A 14499-nucleotide genomic window follows, 5' to 3' on the forward strand; every position below is an offset into this window, starting at 1 on the left:
TAACATTCTTATTAGTCCGAATGTAAATCCAGATATCCTAAATTACCATTCCGGATAGTCAAAATGTAGATTTTTCCAGTCACAATCCATTTTTAGATCTCCAGATTGTAATTACGGATCGTCAGACGAAACCGAATTTATGTTAAATCGGCCTGCCATAAGCACGGTACCTCTTTCCCTCACTCTTCACATCTATGTTTAAACCAAAACCTCTATAAAGGTTCATACATTGTCCACATATCTCATGCAGAGCTTCCAGAATAATATATTATTTTTTCCCTACATCTCTGATTTGTGAGTTTTAGCAACAACAGTTTTAACTTGTTCTTGACATTACCTTTGGAGGACAATTTCTTCATATGGTGTGCAATTAATATATAAACGCTACATACTGAAGGATCTCCTGTGAAGTATGAAATATCTATCAGCATAAATAACTTTGTCTTTTCACTTGAATAGTGTATAAACGTGTTTGCACCTTTCCTTATTTCCTGTTTTTTGCATTAACATCAAACCAATTTAAATAGTCAAAAGCAAATAAACACAAAATGCAATTAGTAAATGAAGGTGTACTATTAGAGAGAACAAATAGAAACCTATCAGTAGCGGAGGGATTCCCTTGAACATTTAGGTGTTCGGAACACAGAATGATCACGTGACTCCTCCGCCAAAGCCGCTGCACTATGGGAGTAGATGCATGCGTTCTCCGGTAGGGGCGCTGTTTAAAACTGAGTGGCTGGAATATTTTCCCGCGAACTTCTGTTACGTTTCACCTCACTTCCCCCGAGCCTCTAACTGAAGCTGGTTTTTAATAAAAGTACAGGGAGAGTCCAGGTTTCCTCCCGGACCGAGCAGAAGGACGGTTTTAATCTTCCCGCTCCGGTTCCGAGCCGCCAGCAGGACCGACAGGATGAAGTACTTCACCAGGCTGAGAGTCAAACGGATCTATGAATGGCGCGGAGCTCCAATCGGCTTCAACAGAAAGCTAAAAACTTCTGAATATGGGTGAGAAGAACCGAGCAACGCGTTTAATAACCGCTTTTATCTGACTTCTGGGCGATTTTATCACCTGGTAGCAACAAAATACATCTTTGCATCTTTTTAGGAGATTAAGATGCCATGAAAAGTTGATTTATTTCAGTTGTTAATGTCAACTATTTACTTTATGCTTATTAACTATACATGCATTTCAATAATTTCAGTGATTATGGCTAAATATTACATGAGACAGAAAAATTAAGATTATTAGACAGTTACTGAGCCTCGTCACAGGGAATGGAGGCCTCCAAAGAAACTCTTCAGGAAGCTGTGTCCAAATATACTGCTGGAAAGTTGTGTGGAAGGATAACTGCTGCCTTGAGTATTATGAAGGCAACATTTATGAGTCAAGTCCTGATGGAAAATGAAAGCAGATCTCCTTACAGATGGATCCACTGAGTTCAGACTTGATCCAACCTGTTGGACCCAAACAGCAGCCGATGACTCGGTTCTCCTGAAACATCAAACTGGACCTCAGACAGCTTTAGGTTCTCAGCCTCTCCACTTCGAGGCTACGAGGCCTTGATTTTCTAAATGAAACGCAACATTTATTTTAATTTATTTCCTGTTTTCTTTTTTCCTTCCACTTAATTTTCCATGAATATATCTGAATGCAGCACTGTGTAAACAGCTAACTTCTTCAGGCCATAATATTGACCAACTATAAATAATTTTTATCAGTGTAACCTTTGTTTTTTTCTGTTTTCCTTTTCGTCTCCAGCTCCCTCTCCATCAGGGTGGAGGGTCTCCCTCAGACCACCGTCATCAGCGCCGGGCAGCACATCCTGATTGAGGGCGATGATGACAACAACCCGTACGTCGCCAGAGTTCTGCGGCTGTTCGCAGACGGTCGGTTCCAGGAACCAGATTTAAACTAAACCAGCTGACTCTGGGTCAGAGCGAGCTGACCTTTGACCTGCTGCCGTTCCAGAGAGCGGCGTGCAGAAGAAGGCCGTGGTCCAGTGGTTCGTCCGGGTGTCCGAAGTGCCGCCGAGCAAACTGCAGCTGCTGGGCAGAGTCCCTCACCCACAGGAAGTCTTCCTCTACGAAGGTCGCAGCTGTGAGGACGAGGTCAACGCCGAGTCCGTCCTCCGACCCGTTCAGGTGACCAACGCTGTTCAGCTACACTCTAAAATACACATGTTGGCTTTAACTAAACGTTTGAATGAAAAAATAATCAACTTTTCTCTCAAATGTAAATTTACTTTAACATAATCAACTAAACGTAAAGATACAGTTAAAACACAAAACAGGAAATATGTGCAAACATAAAAATAATTAGAGGAAAAACTACAGAGATCCAATAAATCAATTCTTCAACTTCAAATTAATGATATTTCAATAGTTGGTGGATGATTATATTCTGCAAGTTATGTTTAAAATACTCAACTCTTATTACCAACATATTTACAAAATATATTCATCAATTTGAGAGCAAATTTTAAAAATCAAATATTAAACAAATGGATAAAATATGTCTGAAGAATCAGATAAATTGTTACTTAAAAAAAGTCAAGTTTTTTGTTTAAAGATGTTTAAATGAGTAGTTGGTTATGTTAAACCAAACTGACTGTATGTTTTATTTTTCTTATTTTCATTAAAAACGTTTTTTCTGATTCTGAAGCTTCACATTTTATTGTTTTATTTTGTTAAATATTTTATCATTTTCCGTCGCAAATAGAACATGTAATGGAAAATCTCACCCCTCTTCTGCTTTAGATTGTTTCTGCGTGATCTTATCATGAGATTGGTCGAGCTGCTGTCACACAGACGGGCCGTTCATACGTAGATCTGATCTGAGACCAGCCTCCTGACCTTAACTTTAGTCAGATGCCAGACTGTCAGTGTTGGGCTCCACAGAATCCCTGATACCCAACAATCAGGGATTCACACCTATTGTCCAATCAAGCCTCTCCTCTCTGACCCTCCGTTAGTCAGAGCAGACCGACAGACGGAGGGTCAGTCTGTGCTTCTGTTCTCGCCTTGCAAGGTTTTAATACATTTCTTATTTCTTCCCATCCAGACTCTTGTTAAAGAAATTTCTTCCATGACAAATATAAAAATAGTTTTCTTAGATAAAAATGTGCTCAAAGTTTTATACAAAAACATTTAATGAGAGTTGGTGCATTTTTTATTTCTTTGGTATTTTAAATCTTTTTCATTCTCCTATTATTTAATTCTTTGTATTTATTATTTGTATTATTTACATAATTCTTATTTTAATTACATGTATTTATTCCTATTTTGTTAGTTCTATAATTCTTATCTCCTATTTATATTTGTTCCTATTAATAATAATTTAAGTATTAATAATATATATATTTATCTAATAAATAATGTAGTTAATAAATATAAATAATACATAATAATAATTTGTATTATTTTGCATAGTTTTAATAATTTTCCATTCTTCTCTCCAGTCTTTGACTCTATCAGGTTATTTTTATTTTCATCATTTTTATATTTTCGGTCGTTTTAAATCCTTTCTCTGCTCCTGTCTGTCATCTGGTTGTTGACCTTTTGACCTCTGAAGCCCCTCCCCCTGCAGGTGAGGCACCTGGATGTCGCCGCTCCGTTTCCCGTCTCTGAGGACGGAGACACTTTCTACGTCAAACTGTCCTGGGATTCCAGAACCTTCCGACCCGTCGACCCGTCTCTGCTGGACGCTCCCCGTCCCTCCCACCCCTCCATCCCTCTCTCCCCGCCCCGCTCGCCCCCCGCGGCGGCCCCGGGCCCCAGGGGCCCTGCCCCCCGCGGCCTCCCCGCCCCGGACCCCGCCGTGATGCGTGGCGCCACGGCAACGCCAGCGAGCAGCAGGAAGCCCGGCGCCGAGGCCGAGTCGCTGCACTCCCTCACCAAACTGTCGGCCTCCAAATGCCTCAGCGCCAAGCGGCGCAGCGCCACCCAGAGGACGCCCGGCGTCCGCAAGAAGCTGCAGCTCAGCAGTGAGTCTTCATTGCTTGTCTTCATCAACCAGGAAGTGAAACCGGCCAATCGCAGCTCTCTGTGTCCTCAGGTCCGGACGAGCCGGCGGCGCTCAGAGACGACGTCCTGCAGCAGCTGCTAGAGGCGGAGCTAGAGGCGGGGGCGCGGTCTGCCATGGCGGCGTCCCTCTCCCTCCCCCCCCGCATCACCCACAGCCTCACCCCCCTCCGCAGGACCAACAGGAAACCCGGTCGCCGTGACGACGTCCCCCTGACGCCACGCTCCGCCCGCCGCCGGGAGTCCCAGAGCGAGATGGACAGTCCGCCGGCCGGAGACGACCCCAGCAGGTCAGAGGTCAACCAGCTACACAAACCAGACGAGGAAATTCTCATTTTAATGATTTCCAGTGAAATTTGTTAAATTTTGCAACAAACAACGCAGAAAAACCTAAAAGAAGCAGAAAAACCTGCAGCGACGTTTCGCCGGGCTCAGCCGTCACCATGGTAACGAAGAAACGGTTTAGATTAGGGTCAGAGCCATGAGGCATAAAAATAAAATATCAGGTTTTTTGTTCCACATCCTGTGATTTTCTCACTTTTCTTTCTAAAAAACATAAATTACAAACGACAGAAAGTTTCTTTGAGTTTAATGATTTTATTATTAAGGCCTGAATTTTTATTTAACTACAAGAATAAATTCAGAATATTAGCAGAAAAACGTGAGATTTTTCCAGAAATTAACGTTTCACAACTATAAGGAATAAAGTTTGTCAGGATGTGATGTGAAGCTCAGTTTGTTCACTGCTGAGGACAATTTGATGAGGATTTAATAAAAGATACGTTTTATTTCTAAAACTTGTATCAGAATGAAACTTAAGATGATCAACATTTAGTTTTTATTTTTTGTGTTGAAATACTCATAAAATAAAATCTTAACGTTGAAATGCTTTGACTTCATTCTCATAACTGAAAAAATAAAAACCTGAATTCAAAGTCCAAAAAAATGAAAGTTTTAAAACAAACTTCTTCAACAAAATGGCCGCCCTCAACTTTCTGACATCGCTCTGATTTACGGAAACATGAAAATTAAATCCTCAGAAACCAAACGGTTATTAAATGGACTGGAGATGTTTCCAGTTTGTCAGAACCAGTTCAGAACCAGCTGGTTCCTCTCAGTCCCCAGCTGGTCGCTCCAGGGAGAAACCACGCCACCTGCAGGGAGACGTGAGTCACTGAACGCATCGTCGTGTTGCGTTTAGGTCACCTGGTGACGGTGGAAAACTTCAGCTCTGAAGCAGGGGCTGCTGGGAGTTTGAGTCCTGGGTCACTGAGGGGTCGTGGTGATTCTGGACCTCAGAACCAGAGACGACCTTTGACCTTCTCTGTGTTCCCAGCAGAACCAGCAGCAGGAGGAAGGAGATCCAGACTGGGACGGAACCGGTTCTGGAGGTTCTGTGAGTATTTTTACTTTTCAGTTTCAATCAGTAAAAAACATTTTCCTGGTGAATCAGCCTAAACGGCCTATCCAAAGTAAAATAAATGAACCACCTGGATGACATATTGGCCCATTTGATTAAAATATATTTATATTATATTTTAAAAGTATTCAGTTATGAAAAGGAATAAAAATGAACATTTAATTTAAACCAGTTAAATTTTACCAGTTAAACTCATTTCACAGGGTGAAATGAGTTCTGATATAAGTTTTTGAACCCGGTTTTGTTTGGATCCGGTTCTGTTTGGACCCGGTTCTGTTTGCTGCCTGACCTCTGACCCGTCGGGTCGACGTGTCCCTCAGAGACGAGGAGGAGGAGGAGAACGGCGCCCTCAGGGTGTCCAGGAGGAAGTCGGCTCTGAAGGTGTCGTCTCGGATCAGGAAGCAGCTGTGAGCGCCGACCCGACCAGAACCAGAACCTCCCTCCGATCCGTGGGTCCGATCTCTAGCGGTTCTGATGTTTCTCCTTCAGGAACCTTCTGGACGGCCGGCTGAGCTCTGATGAAGACGAGGAAGAGGAGGAGTTTGTTCCCTCCAGGAAGGAGCTGCAGAGCAGCGACGAAGAGGAGGATGATGATGAAGGTGATGAGGATGAAGAGTTGGCGGCGAAGAAGAGCCGCCGCTCCTCTTCCTCTCATACGAAGCAGAAAACCCGAACGCCGAGGAAGACGCCTAGGAAGGTGAGTGTCGCCATGGCGACGACGCCTGACAGCGGTTTCTATGGTTCTGAGCTCCTCGGTTCTGGTTCTGCAGGCCGGTCCAATCACACCGCGGAGGCACCGCCACGCCACGCCCAGCATCCCGAACCGGGCCCAGCCGGCCCGTCGCCCCGGCAACATCCTGGAGGAGGCCAGAGCCAGGTGAGAACCAGAACTGGGTCAGAACCAGAACTGGGTCAGAACCAGAGCCAGGTGAGAACTACTTCCTGTATTTCCATCTGGTTGTCCCGCCCCCAGACTCATCTGACCAATCAACAGACGGAACGGTCTCTCCTGGTTTTTAGAGTCCGGTTCTGGTTCAGTTGGAGCTTAATGTAACAAAGTTCCCGGCTTCGGGCCAGGCGACCCGACCGGATCCGTCCTGCAGCTGTTTCTTCTCTGCTCCCTTCAGGCTCCACGTGTCGGCCGTGCCGGAGTCGCTGCCCTGCAGGGAGCAGGAGTTCCAGGACATCTACAGCTTCGTGGAGAGCAAGGTCCTGGACGGAACCGGAGGGTGAGGACGGTTCTGACCCAAAACATTCAGCCCTTCGGTTCTGAGGTTCCTGGAACTCAGCCTGGAGAAAAGATCTGTTTTAAATGAGGAGAATAAAGTGGCAGTGTTACGAACTCCTCCACGAAAACTGAGGAACGTGGAGCATCTTGTGACGTCATGCTTTGCTTTAACATCAGCATCTAATTATCAGAACCAGAACTTTTTATTTGTTCAAACAGCTGAATCTACAAATTTAGACTTTTTTATATTTACATGACTTTCTTCTCCTCATAGCTTCGTGCTGCTAATATTGTGACTTTATTCTTATAATAATATGAAATATTTATGTCTTATGCTGCTCCTAATAGTCAACAACCTGGACGTCTCTTTGTAACTATTCTAATATCTTAATATTTTTAGGTTTTTCTTGTTTTTAATAATTTGTTGTTGGAGCCAAAGCCGAACCAGAAACATCCTGTTTGAGTTGCTGCAGTTCCTCGATCTGTCACCAGGGGGAGCCCTCAGACTGACCCCTGCTCTTCCTCAGGTGCATGTACGTGTCCGGCGTGCCGGGGACGGGGAAGACGGCCACGGTGCAGGAAGTGATGCGCTGCCTGCAGCACGCCGCTGAGCAGGACGAGATCCCGCCGTTCGTCTTCATCCAGATCAACGGGATGAAGATGACCGACCCCCACCAGGCCTACGCCCAGATCCTGCAGGTGATTGGCTGAAAACCGACCAATAGGCTCACTGACCCGCCTAACTACCAGCCTGACCTCTGACTGACCGGGTCATGTTTCCATTTCAGTTTGGGAATTAAAGGACCCACATTTTTATTTTTTCATTGGTTTAGTTCTAAAAATTTGTTCCTTTAAAGAGCCGCTTCCTTTTTCTTATTAGTTTTAGTTTCTTAATTTATTACCAAATCTGATCTGGTGAATATCATCAAATATTTCAAGCCTTTGTCTTGTTATTTTGATGATTCTGAAAATAAAAACCTAAAACTTAATATCTAAGAAAATTAGATTTAAAAAATTTTATTAATTAAAACTAACAGAAATGTATTTTGTTTGTCTTTTTCTACCACAACTTTTCCTTCCACTCAACTTTCTATAAATACAATTTTTAATCTGCATGTTTTCAGGTAGATGACCTTCAATAATATTCTAGAAAATGTCAGATTGTATATTATTATCTCTGTTAATGATGCACATTTTCACACTTTTTCCTTCCACTTAACCTTCCATGAATATTTGAGCTGCAGTTTTTAAAGTACATGAAGCCCAACAGTATCCCAGGATATTCTGTTATCCTTCTTAATGGTGCACCTTCTACTATCACACTGTTTCCTTCCTCTTTTTTTCTGGTTTTTTTCAAACAAACATCCTGTTACTGATCATTAATCTGATGACTCGGCACATTAAAACCCGATAAATCAGATTTATCGGGTAAACAAAACGTTTCTGTTTCTCTGCAGAAGCTGACGGGTCAGAAAGCCACGGCTGACCACGCCGCCGCGCTGCTGGAGAAAAGGTTCAGCAATCCGGCGTCGAGGAAGGAAACGACCGTGCTGCTGGTGGACGAGGTGGGCAAGCAGCGTCGTCATTTAATCCTCATCAGTTCAGATTTGATTTTAAAAAAGTCGAACTGTCTTGGTTCTGAATAAAATAATCAGCAGATTTAAAAGTTAAAAATAGCAGCCAGAATCTTCTGCTTGTTCTCCGAAGCGTGACCTCATTTCCTGCCCCTCAGATTTGTTGGTTTGTGGTTCCAGAGATGAACTCAGCGAAACGCCGCCCTGAATAAAAACCCGGTGGTCTCTGTGGGGGGGGTTCCATAACAAAGTCCAGGTTCAAACCTGTCGGAAACTGGTTTTAGCTGTGCAGCACGGCGGTGGAGGGATGGTGATGTGGGCTCACCACAGAACCAGGAAGCGTTTCTGTTCGTCTGCAGAAATAAAAAACCCTGATGGTTCGCTGTGGTTCATCCAAAAGTATTCATACCCCGGCAGGTTTGGGTTTGACCAATCAGAGTCCAGACCGAAGATTAAAACGGGTCTTCAACATGGGGGTCGCCGCCCCTGCAGAGGTCACAGCGGTCCTACAAAGCAGTTCTTAGAGTTCTGTTGTTTGTTTATTCAGAATAATGTCTTTAAACTGAGCTTCCTCCTCTTCCTCCTCTTCATCAGTCGGCCTACTCATCATTAAAGCAACAAGTAAAAAGAACAAAAACAAAATTTCAGTCGGAGATGAAAACGTTCTGAATTTTATTCAAACTGACAGTTTGTTCATGGCAGCAGCTTTCCTAAGCCGTCTCTACCATAAAGCGTTGATTGGCCGGCCCGTTGCCACGGCGACCCGTCTGTCCGTCTGTGCAGCTGGACCTGCTGTGGACCAGGAAGCAGAACGTGATGTACAACCTGTTCGACTGGCCGACGCGGCGCCACGCCCGCCTGGTGGTGCTGGCCATCGCCAACACCATGGACCTGCCGGAGCGGATCCTCATCAACCGCGTGGCCAGCAGGCTGGTGAGCAAACACTGAGGTCAAAGGTCATGATGACACCAGGAGGAACTCTGGTGTCTGGAGAACCAGAACCTTAACGTAAAGATTACTTCACCGATTTTATGTTTCCTGAGACTTCCAGCTTAGTTTACTGCAGCGGTGCCCAAAGGGTGGGTCGGGGGCCACTTCTGGCCCTGTAAATGAATTAATGTGGCCCTCAAGCTCAGTGCAAGAATGGAACAAAGACAGTTTATTATTTTTGGATGATATTTTTAGGTCAGTGTAAGTTTCATCAGCTTGACCTTCAAATAAAAATGGTGTCAAATTTTTGTGCAGCAAAACGTTTCGTCTCATTTGGAAGATTTTAATAAAATAATTTCTTCAAAGCAAAAGCTCCTCAAACAAAATTATTGCTGCAAACAGATGTAGTCGAGTGGGTTGACCTCTGACCTCTGACCTCCAGGGTCTGACCCGGATGTCCTTCCAGCCGTACTCCTTCAAGCAGCTGCAGCAGATCGTCACGTCTCGCCTCAACAAGCTGAAGGCCTTCGAGGACGACGCGCTGCAGCTCGTCTCCAGGAAGGTGAGCCTCCCCTCCCCGACCTGCTTCTGGTTTCCATGGGAACCGGCCGGCTCAGCGCTGCTCTCCTCCACCAGGTGGCGGCGCTGTCGGGCGACGCCCGCAGGTGCCTGGACATCTGCCGGCGGGCGACGGAGATCTGCGAGCGCTCGGCGGCGGGGCTGGTGGGGATGAGCCACGTGATGCAGGCGCTGGACGAGATGTTCTCCTCGCCGTACGTCGCCGCCATCAGGTGAGCGGAACGGCGGAACGGCGGTGGGCGGAGCTTCAAGGAGCGGCCCGCTGACGGACCGCCATGTTTGTTTCCAGGAGTGCGTCGACGCAGGAGCAGCTGTTCCTACGAGCCGTCATTGCAGAGTTCAGGAGGCTGGGACTGGAGGAGGCCACCTTCCAGCAGGTGAGGTCAGAGGTCACACATTGGTCAGAGCCGGACCAGTGAGCAGAGAATTAGAACAAAGAACAGTTCCCACCGAGACTCGAGTCCTAGAACTGTTCAGAAGAATCAAATCGCCTGTAAGCGACTCTGAATCCGTCTGTTCATCCATCCATCCAGACTAAATGTATTAATCGATCAGTTATTAGGTAATTATTGATCATCAGATGAAACATTCTCACGGTATTTTTGGCTCCGTGTTCGGAGTCGTCAGCCTGGAAGTTTTTATTCTTTCTGCTCTGAGCAGAAAGGAGCAACATCAGCAACAAAACCGCAGAAGTTTTGTTGCTCTTCTGTGTCGGCCATCTTTGACCTGAAAGATGGCCGACACAGAAAGCGGCTCTCACACTGAGTGAAACCATGAGAGGAATTTCACACATTCATCAACCACTGATGTCATTTAAATGCTCTCATGCAGCGAGTCGTGATTAAAATATTTATGATAATAAAACCGTTATGCATTGATGCCGGTTCCAGGCGTTGCTAACCTTCAGCTTGTCTGGCTTTTCCCTGCGCGCGGTCTGCCAGGTGCTGGTGCAGCACCAGGCTCTGTGTCGGGTGGAGGGCCTGCAGCCCGTCGGCGTGTCGGAGGGCCTGGCCGTGTGTCGGCGCCTGGGAGCCTGCAGGCTGCTGCTGCTGGAGCCCAGCCGCCTGGGGGTCCTGCAGAGGCTCTGGCTCAACGTGAGCCAGGACGACGTGCTCTTTGCCCTGAAGGCTGACTGACGAAGAGGAGGAGGAGGAAGCTCTGTCTTAAAGCCGTTTCTGTTTTAGCTGTGGTTCTTCCCTGGTTTTAAATGTTTTCTGTTCTCAAAGTACTTTAATGTTGTCTGTCTTAATTATGCAATAAAAACCTTTAAAGAAAACTTTTAGTGTGACTTATTTATTGATCAAACCTGTTATTGTAATTAAACTGAGTCTAATTGTTTTAAGCAGAATATAAAAATATTTTTACCTTCATTTGATTTCCTCTGTTGGATTTATGATTTAGCTGAAAGTCGATGTTTTCTCCTGAAACCTTTTTAAATTTTGTAAGAACTTGATGGAAACAAAGCAGGATTTAAACAAGAAACAAATTTTAAAATGTTTAATTTATTAAGCCAATAAAAACATCCAGTTATGGAGTGTGGAGGTAAAGCTTCAGGTTTCGCTCTGCAGCAGCGTCGGGTTCCTCCGCTCTGTGAACAGGAACGTTAAAAACACAAATAAATGGAAAAAATGCATTTTAAATGCTGGGAACAAAGATCCAGACCTTTTTATAATTTTCTGTTTAAATTTCTACATTCTTTCATGACTGAACAAACCTGCTAATGCGCCAATAGCAAAGCTAATTTTAGGTTTACCATTTTTGCTAACTGAAAACTTTTAGCACATGGCGTTAGCTTCCACTAACTACCAGATTGCTAAAGCAGATTAGCTTCTAAATACATGTTGATAGTTTAATTAGCTTCTGCTTAATACCAAGTTGGTGTAAAGTTTTAGTTTTTGGTAAATATGTTGGCATAGTGCTTTAGCATTAACTTCTGCTTGATGCTGGTAAATCATTTTAGCATTAGTGAATTCATTTTTATCGTTAGTGCTTTCTAGTTAGCCAAACTGTTTTTAGCACATATGTTGTCATGGTGACCAACCTCCCATTACAGAGGAATAAACCAGAATAATCCTTCATTACGACACAAACCTGCGTTTCTGCTAGGCCTATAGATTCCTTTCCTCTTTCGGTAAACCAGAACACCGATGATGATGATGATGATGAAGGGAATGAAGATCAGCCACCAGAGATCCTCGGACGACGCTGCAGGAAAACCAGTTGAGTTTGTGTTCAGGAGTTTTTCACCTGGACTTGAATCAACACCAACATCTGATGGTTAAATAACCAGAAATGTGTTTTTATCAGGCTGAGAAACTCACCAGGTTCCATGAAGACGGGACATCCTGCAAACAGATTAGTAATCTGGGATTAGAATTACAGGCTAATTCTAAACCCAGATTGAAGTTTAGTAAATTCATCTCACCGCTCTCCCTGATCGGTATCGTTATGCCGTCTCCCTCCATGATAAGGTCAGAGGTCACGTTGTTGCAAACAGCATAAGCCGTTTCCTGGAAGCAGACCAAACATCCGGATGGAGGAGGAGGAGAGACGGAGGAGCAGAGCGGAGTCACACCTGGAGTCTCCCACAGGTTCCCCTGAGCTGCTCCATCACGGTACAGCTGATCCACCTGTCTGACCTTTGAACCCACTGCCTGGAGGCATCTCAGAGGATCCATCCTGAAACACAAGGAGCCGAAAAAATCCTGACAAATCTGAGACTTACAAAAGTTCAAACGTTCACATCAGCAGCACTTTACTGCCAATAAGGCTTTAACTCCAGCAATAGTGAAGGTTTAAACACACATCAAAAAGGAAATATGTTGTTTAATATAAAAAAATTAAATATGACAAAAAAATAGTCTTCAGATGCCACAATATTTATGTTTTCATTCAAATCTATCTCCAAATCTTGGTTACGAAATAACCAAAGCTACATTTTCACAATTACTTCATTATTTTTGTTTTAAAAGTAGTTTTATTGCACTTTAATTTTCAGCTTTTCATAAGTAACATTAATATAAAGTATTGTTAACCTTACTTGAGTAAAATTTCTGGATCTTCTATCCACAGTGAGAAGCTGAACTGGGAGAAAAACAAACATGATAAAATCAAAAAGTGCATGAAATACAAACAAACATCAAAAACTTTTTTTTATACAAGTAAAAGTAAAAATACTCATAAAAGTACATTTTTTAAAATGTAACTGAATAAATGTAACTAGTTTCTACCAAACTGTTGCAGATCTGTGCGCTCACACCGGTTTTTTAAAAATAACGCCATGTTGTTTTATTTACGTTCAACACGTGAAGTGGGTTTGTCATGATGGCTCCACCCACTTCCAGGTTGTTTCAGGAATCTCTCTGGTCTCCGTTTCTGAGCTTCTTCCAAGTTGGAAGAGGCTCAGAAAGGCGCGGGGTTGGAAGTGTGAACTCCTCTCTCGTTGGTCTGAATTAACTTCATACATGAAGATAAACACTCCACGTCCTAACGCCTCCTTCCGCCCCTCACTGCGCCGGTTTTCCTCACATTTTCACGGATATCCCGCATTTTATCCGCAATCGGAGACTGACCAGGCCCTTCCAGAGGCCAGGCTCTTCCAGCGGCCAGGCTCTTCCAGCGGCCAGGCTCTTCCAGCGGCCAGGCTCCGAGGCGGACACCCACCCAGCTTCGGGTGGGTGTCCGCCTCCGAAGCTGGACCTGGGTTTTCATCCACCTTCATTCCTCCACTGCGAACTCGGAGCAACAAAGATAACTTTCACCGACACTAGATCTGATAGACACGGCATGAAAACCGTCTCCCTCTGGGGAAGGGATCGTCTGGTTTCTATAATTTTAGACAAAATGTTAGATAAATAATCCTGAAAACGCTCACCCAGTTTTGACGCTGCCGCCGCTCCGCGCACTTCCCTTGTGCTTTTATTCTGGTTACGCACCACAGGGGCCGGAGTGGATCCGCCACTCAGTGGTTGGTAGAGCTGCTTGTCAAGAAAGAGACCCAATGCTGTTTTTGGGGCCAGGCCTCAGTGATGACAGCTAACCAATAAGAATTGGGCATTTAAATGAAGGCATGAATGGATGAATGATGATGAATAAATGATAAATGATGATGATGAATAAAGCAACATTTGCCACTGCCTGCACTTTATGTTTCGGACACTATTGGGCGATTTTTAAACTTCTCATCGACGCAGCATGTTTGTTTATAAGCTTCTTTTTTTCCTTACCATTCTCCCGTCATTTTGTTCTTCCATCCTCGAGTAGCTTTTTTTTTTTTTAGTGTTTGAGTCCAGATTTCAGTCCAGATTTGAATAGTCCAATCATTTTTGCAACACCTTTTTAGGCTCGTAGTTCCAGAGCGGAGGAGAATTAACCAAACATTAAAATAAGGAGATTTCTGATTACCTGGAAGGTCTGCATGACCACCAGACCTCCTACTGTAGGTTTCTGGCAGTAGGATCCTGGATTAGCTGTTAGACACCATTAAAATAATCCAACCCACTGAAAACAGCACATATGTTTTTGTCCTTCTGGAAGCTGTTCTTGGGATTTTACTCATTTTTCTTCATCCAAACATGGCAGGTGGAGTTGATACTAGAAAGTTCTGGTTTTGGTTTTTCAGCCTGGGCCCCCAAACTGATGGAGAGATGGAGGAAGGACCCCCAACTTGATCTAGGACCTCTGTCCCAGATCATTGATCAAATATTTTTAATCAAGTTTATTTGTACAGCATTTCACATTTCAGCTTT

At 44.3% G+C, this 14499-nt stretch overlaps 1 protein-coding gene across 2 annotated transcripts; it reads left to right on the forward strand.

The window, feature by feature from the left end:
• The first annotated feature begins 721 nt into the window (after nt 1-721).
• LOC103150031 (origin recognition complex subunit 1-like) lies at nt 722-11027 on the forward strand. Of its 2 annotated transcripts, none has more exons than XM_007569456.2 (17): nt 722-1005; nt 1760-1887; nt 1970-2142; nt 3587-3983; nt 4055-4310; nt 5357-5416; nt 5761-5847; nt 5930-6137; nt 6211-6317; nt 6568-6669; nt 7196-7367; nt 8126-8233; nt 9026-9175; nt 9615-9734; nt 9809-9963; nt 10041-10128; nt 10693-11027. In XM_007569456.2, exons 1-17 carry the CDS (start codon nt 911-913, stop codon nt 10885-10887), a joined length of 2601 nt encoding a protein of 866 aa, XP_007569518.1. In that variant the 5' UTR covers nt 722-910; the 3' UTR covers nt 10888-11027. The 2 variants fall into 2 exon arrangements, with proteins under 2 accessions (XP_007569518.1, XP_016535827.1); XM_016680341.1 differs by having other exon boundaries at nt 5360-5416.
• Nucleotides 11028-14499: the final 3472 nt, after the last annotated feature.

This window comes from Poecilia formosa, unplaced genomic scaffold (genome assembly GCF_000485575.1).
Source record: "Poecilia formosa unplaced genomic scaffold, Poecilia_formosa-5.1.2 Scaffold240, whole genome shotgun sequence".
Classification (NCBI taxonomy): Eukaryota; Metazoa; Chordata; class Actinopteri; order Cyprinodontiformes; family Poeciliidae; genus Poecilia; species Poecilia formosa.

Excerpts from the sequence above, each read along its gene's own strand:
- LOC103150031 (XM_007569456.2), top strand. The coding sequence starts at position 911 with ATGAAGTACTTCACCAGGCTGAGAGTCAAACGGATCTATGAATGGCGC. Across the intron at positions 3,984-4,054 it reads CAAGAAGCTGCAGCTCAGCA|GTCCGGACGAGCCGGCGGCG; the intron begins GTGAGTCTTCAT and ends CTGTGTCCTCAG. Across the intron at positions 7,368-8,125 it reads CCTACGCCCAGATCCTGCAG|AAGCTGACGGGTCAGAAAGC; the intron begins GTGATTGGCTGA and ends GTTTCTCTGCAG.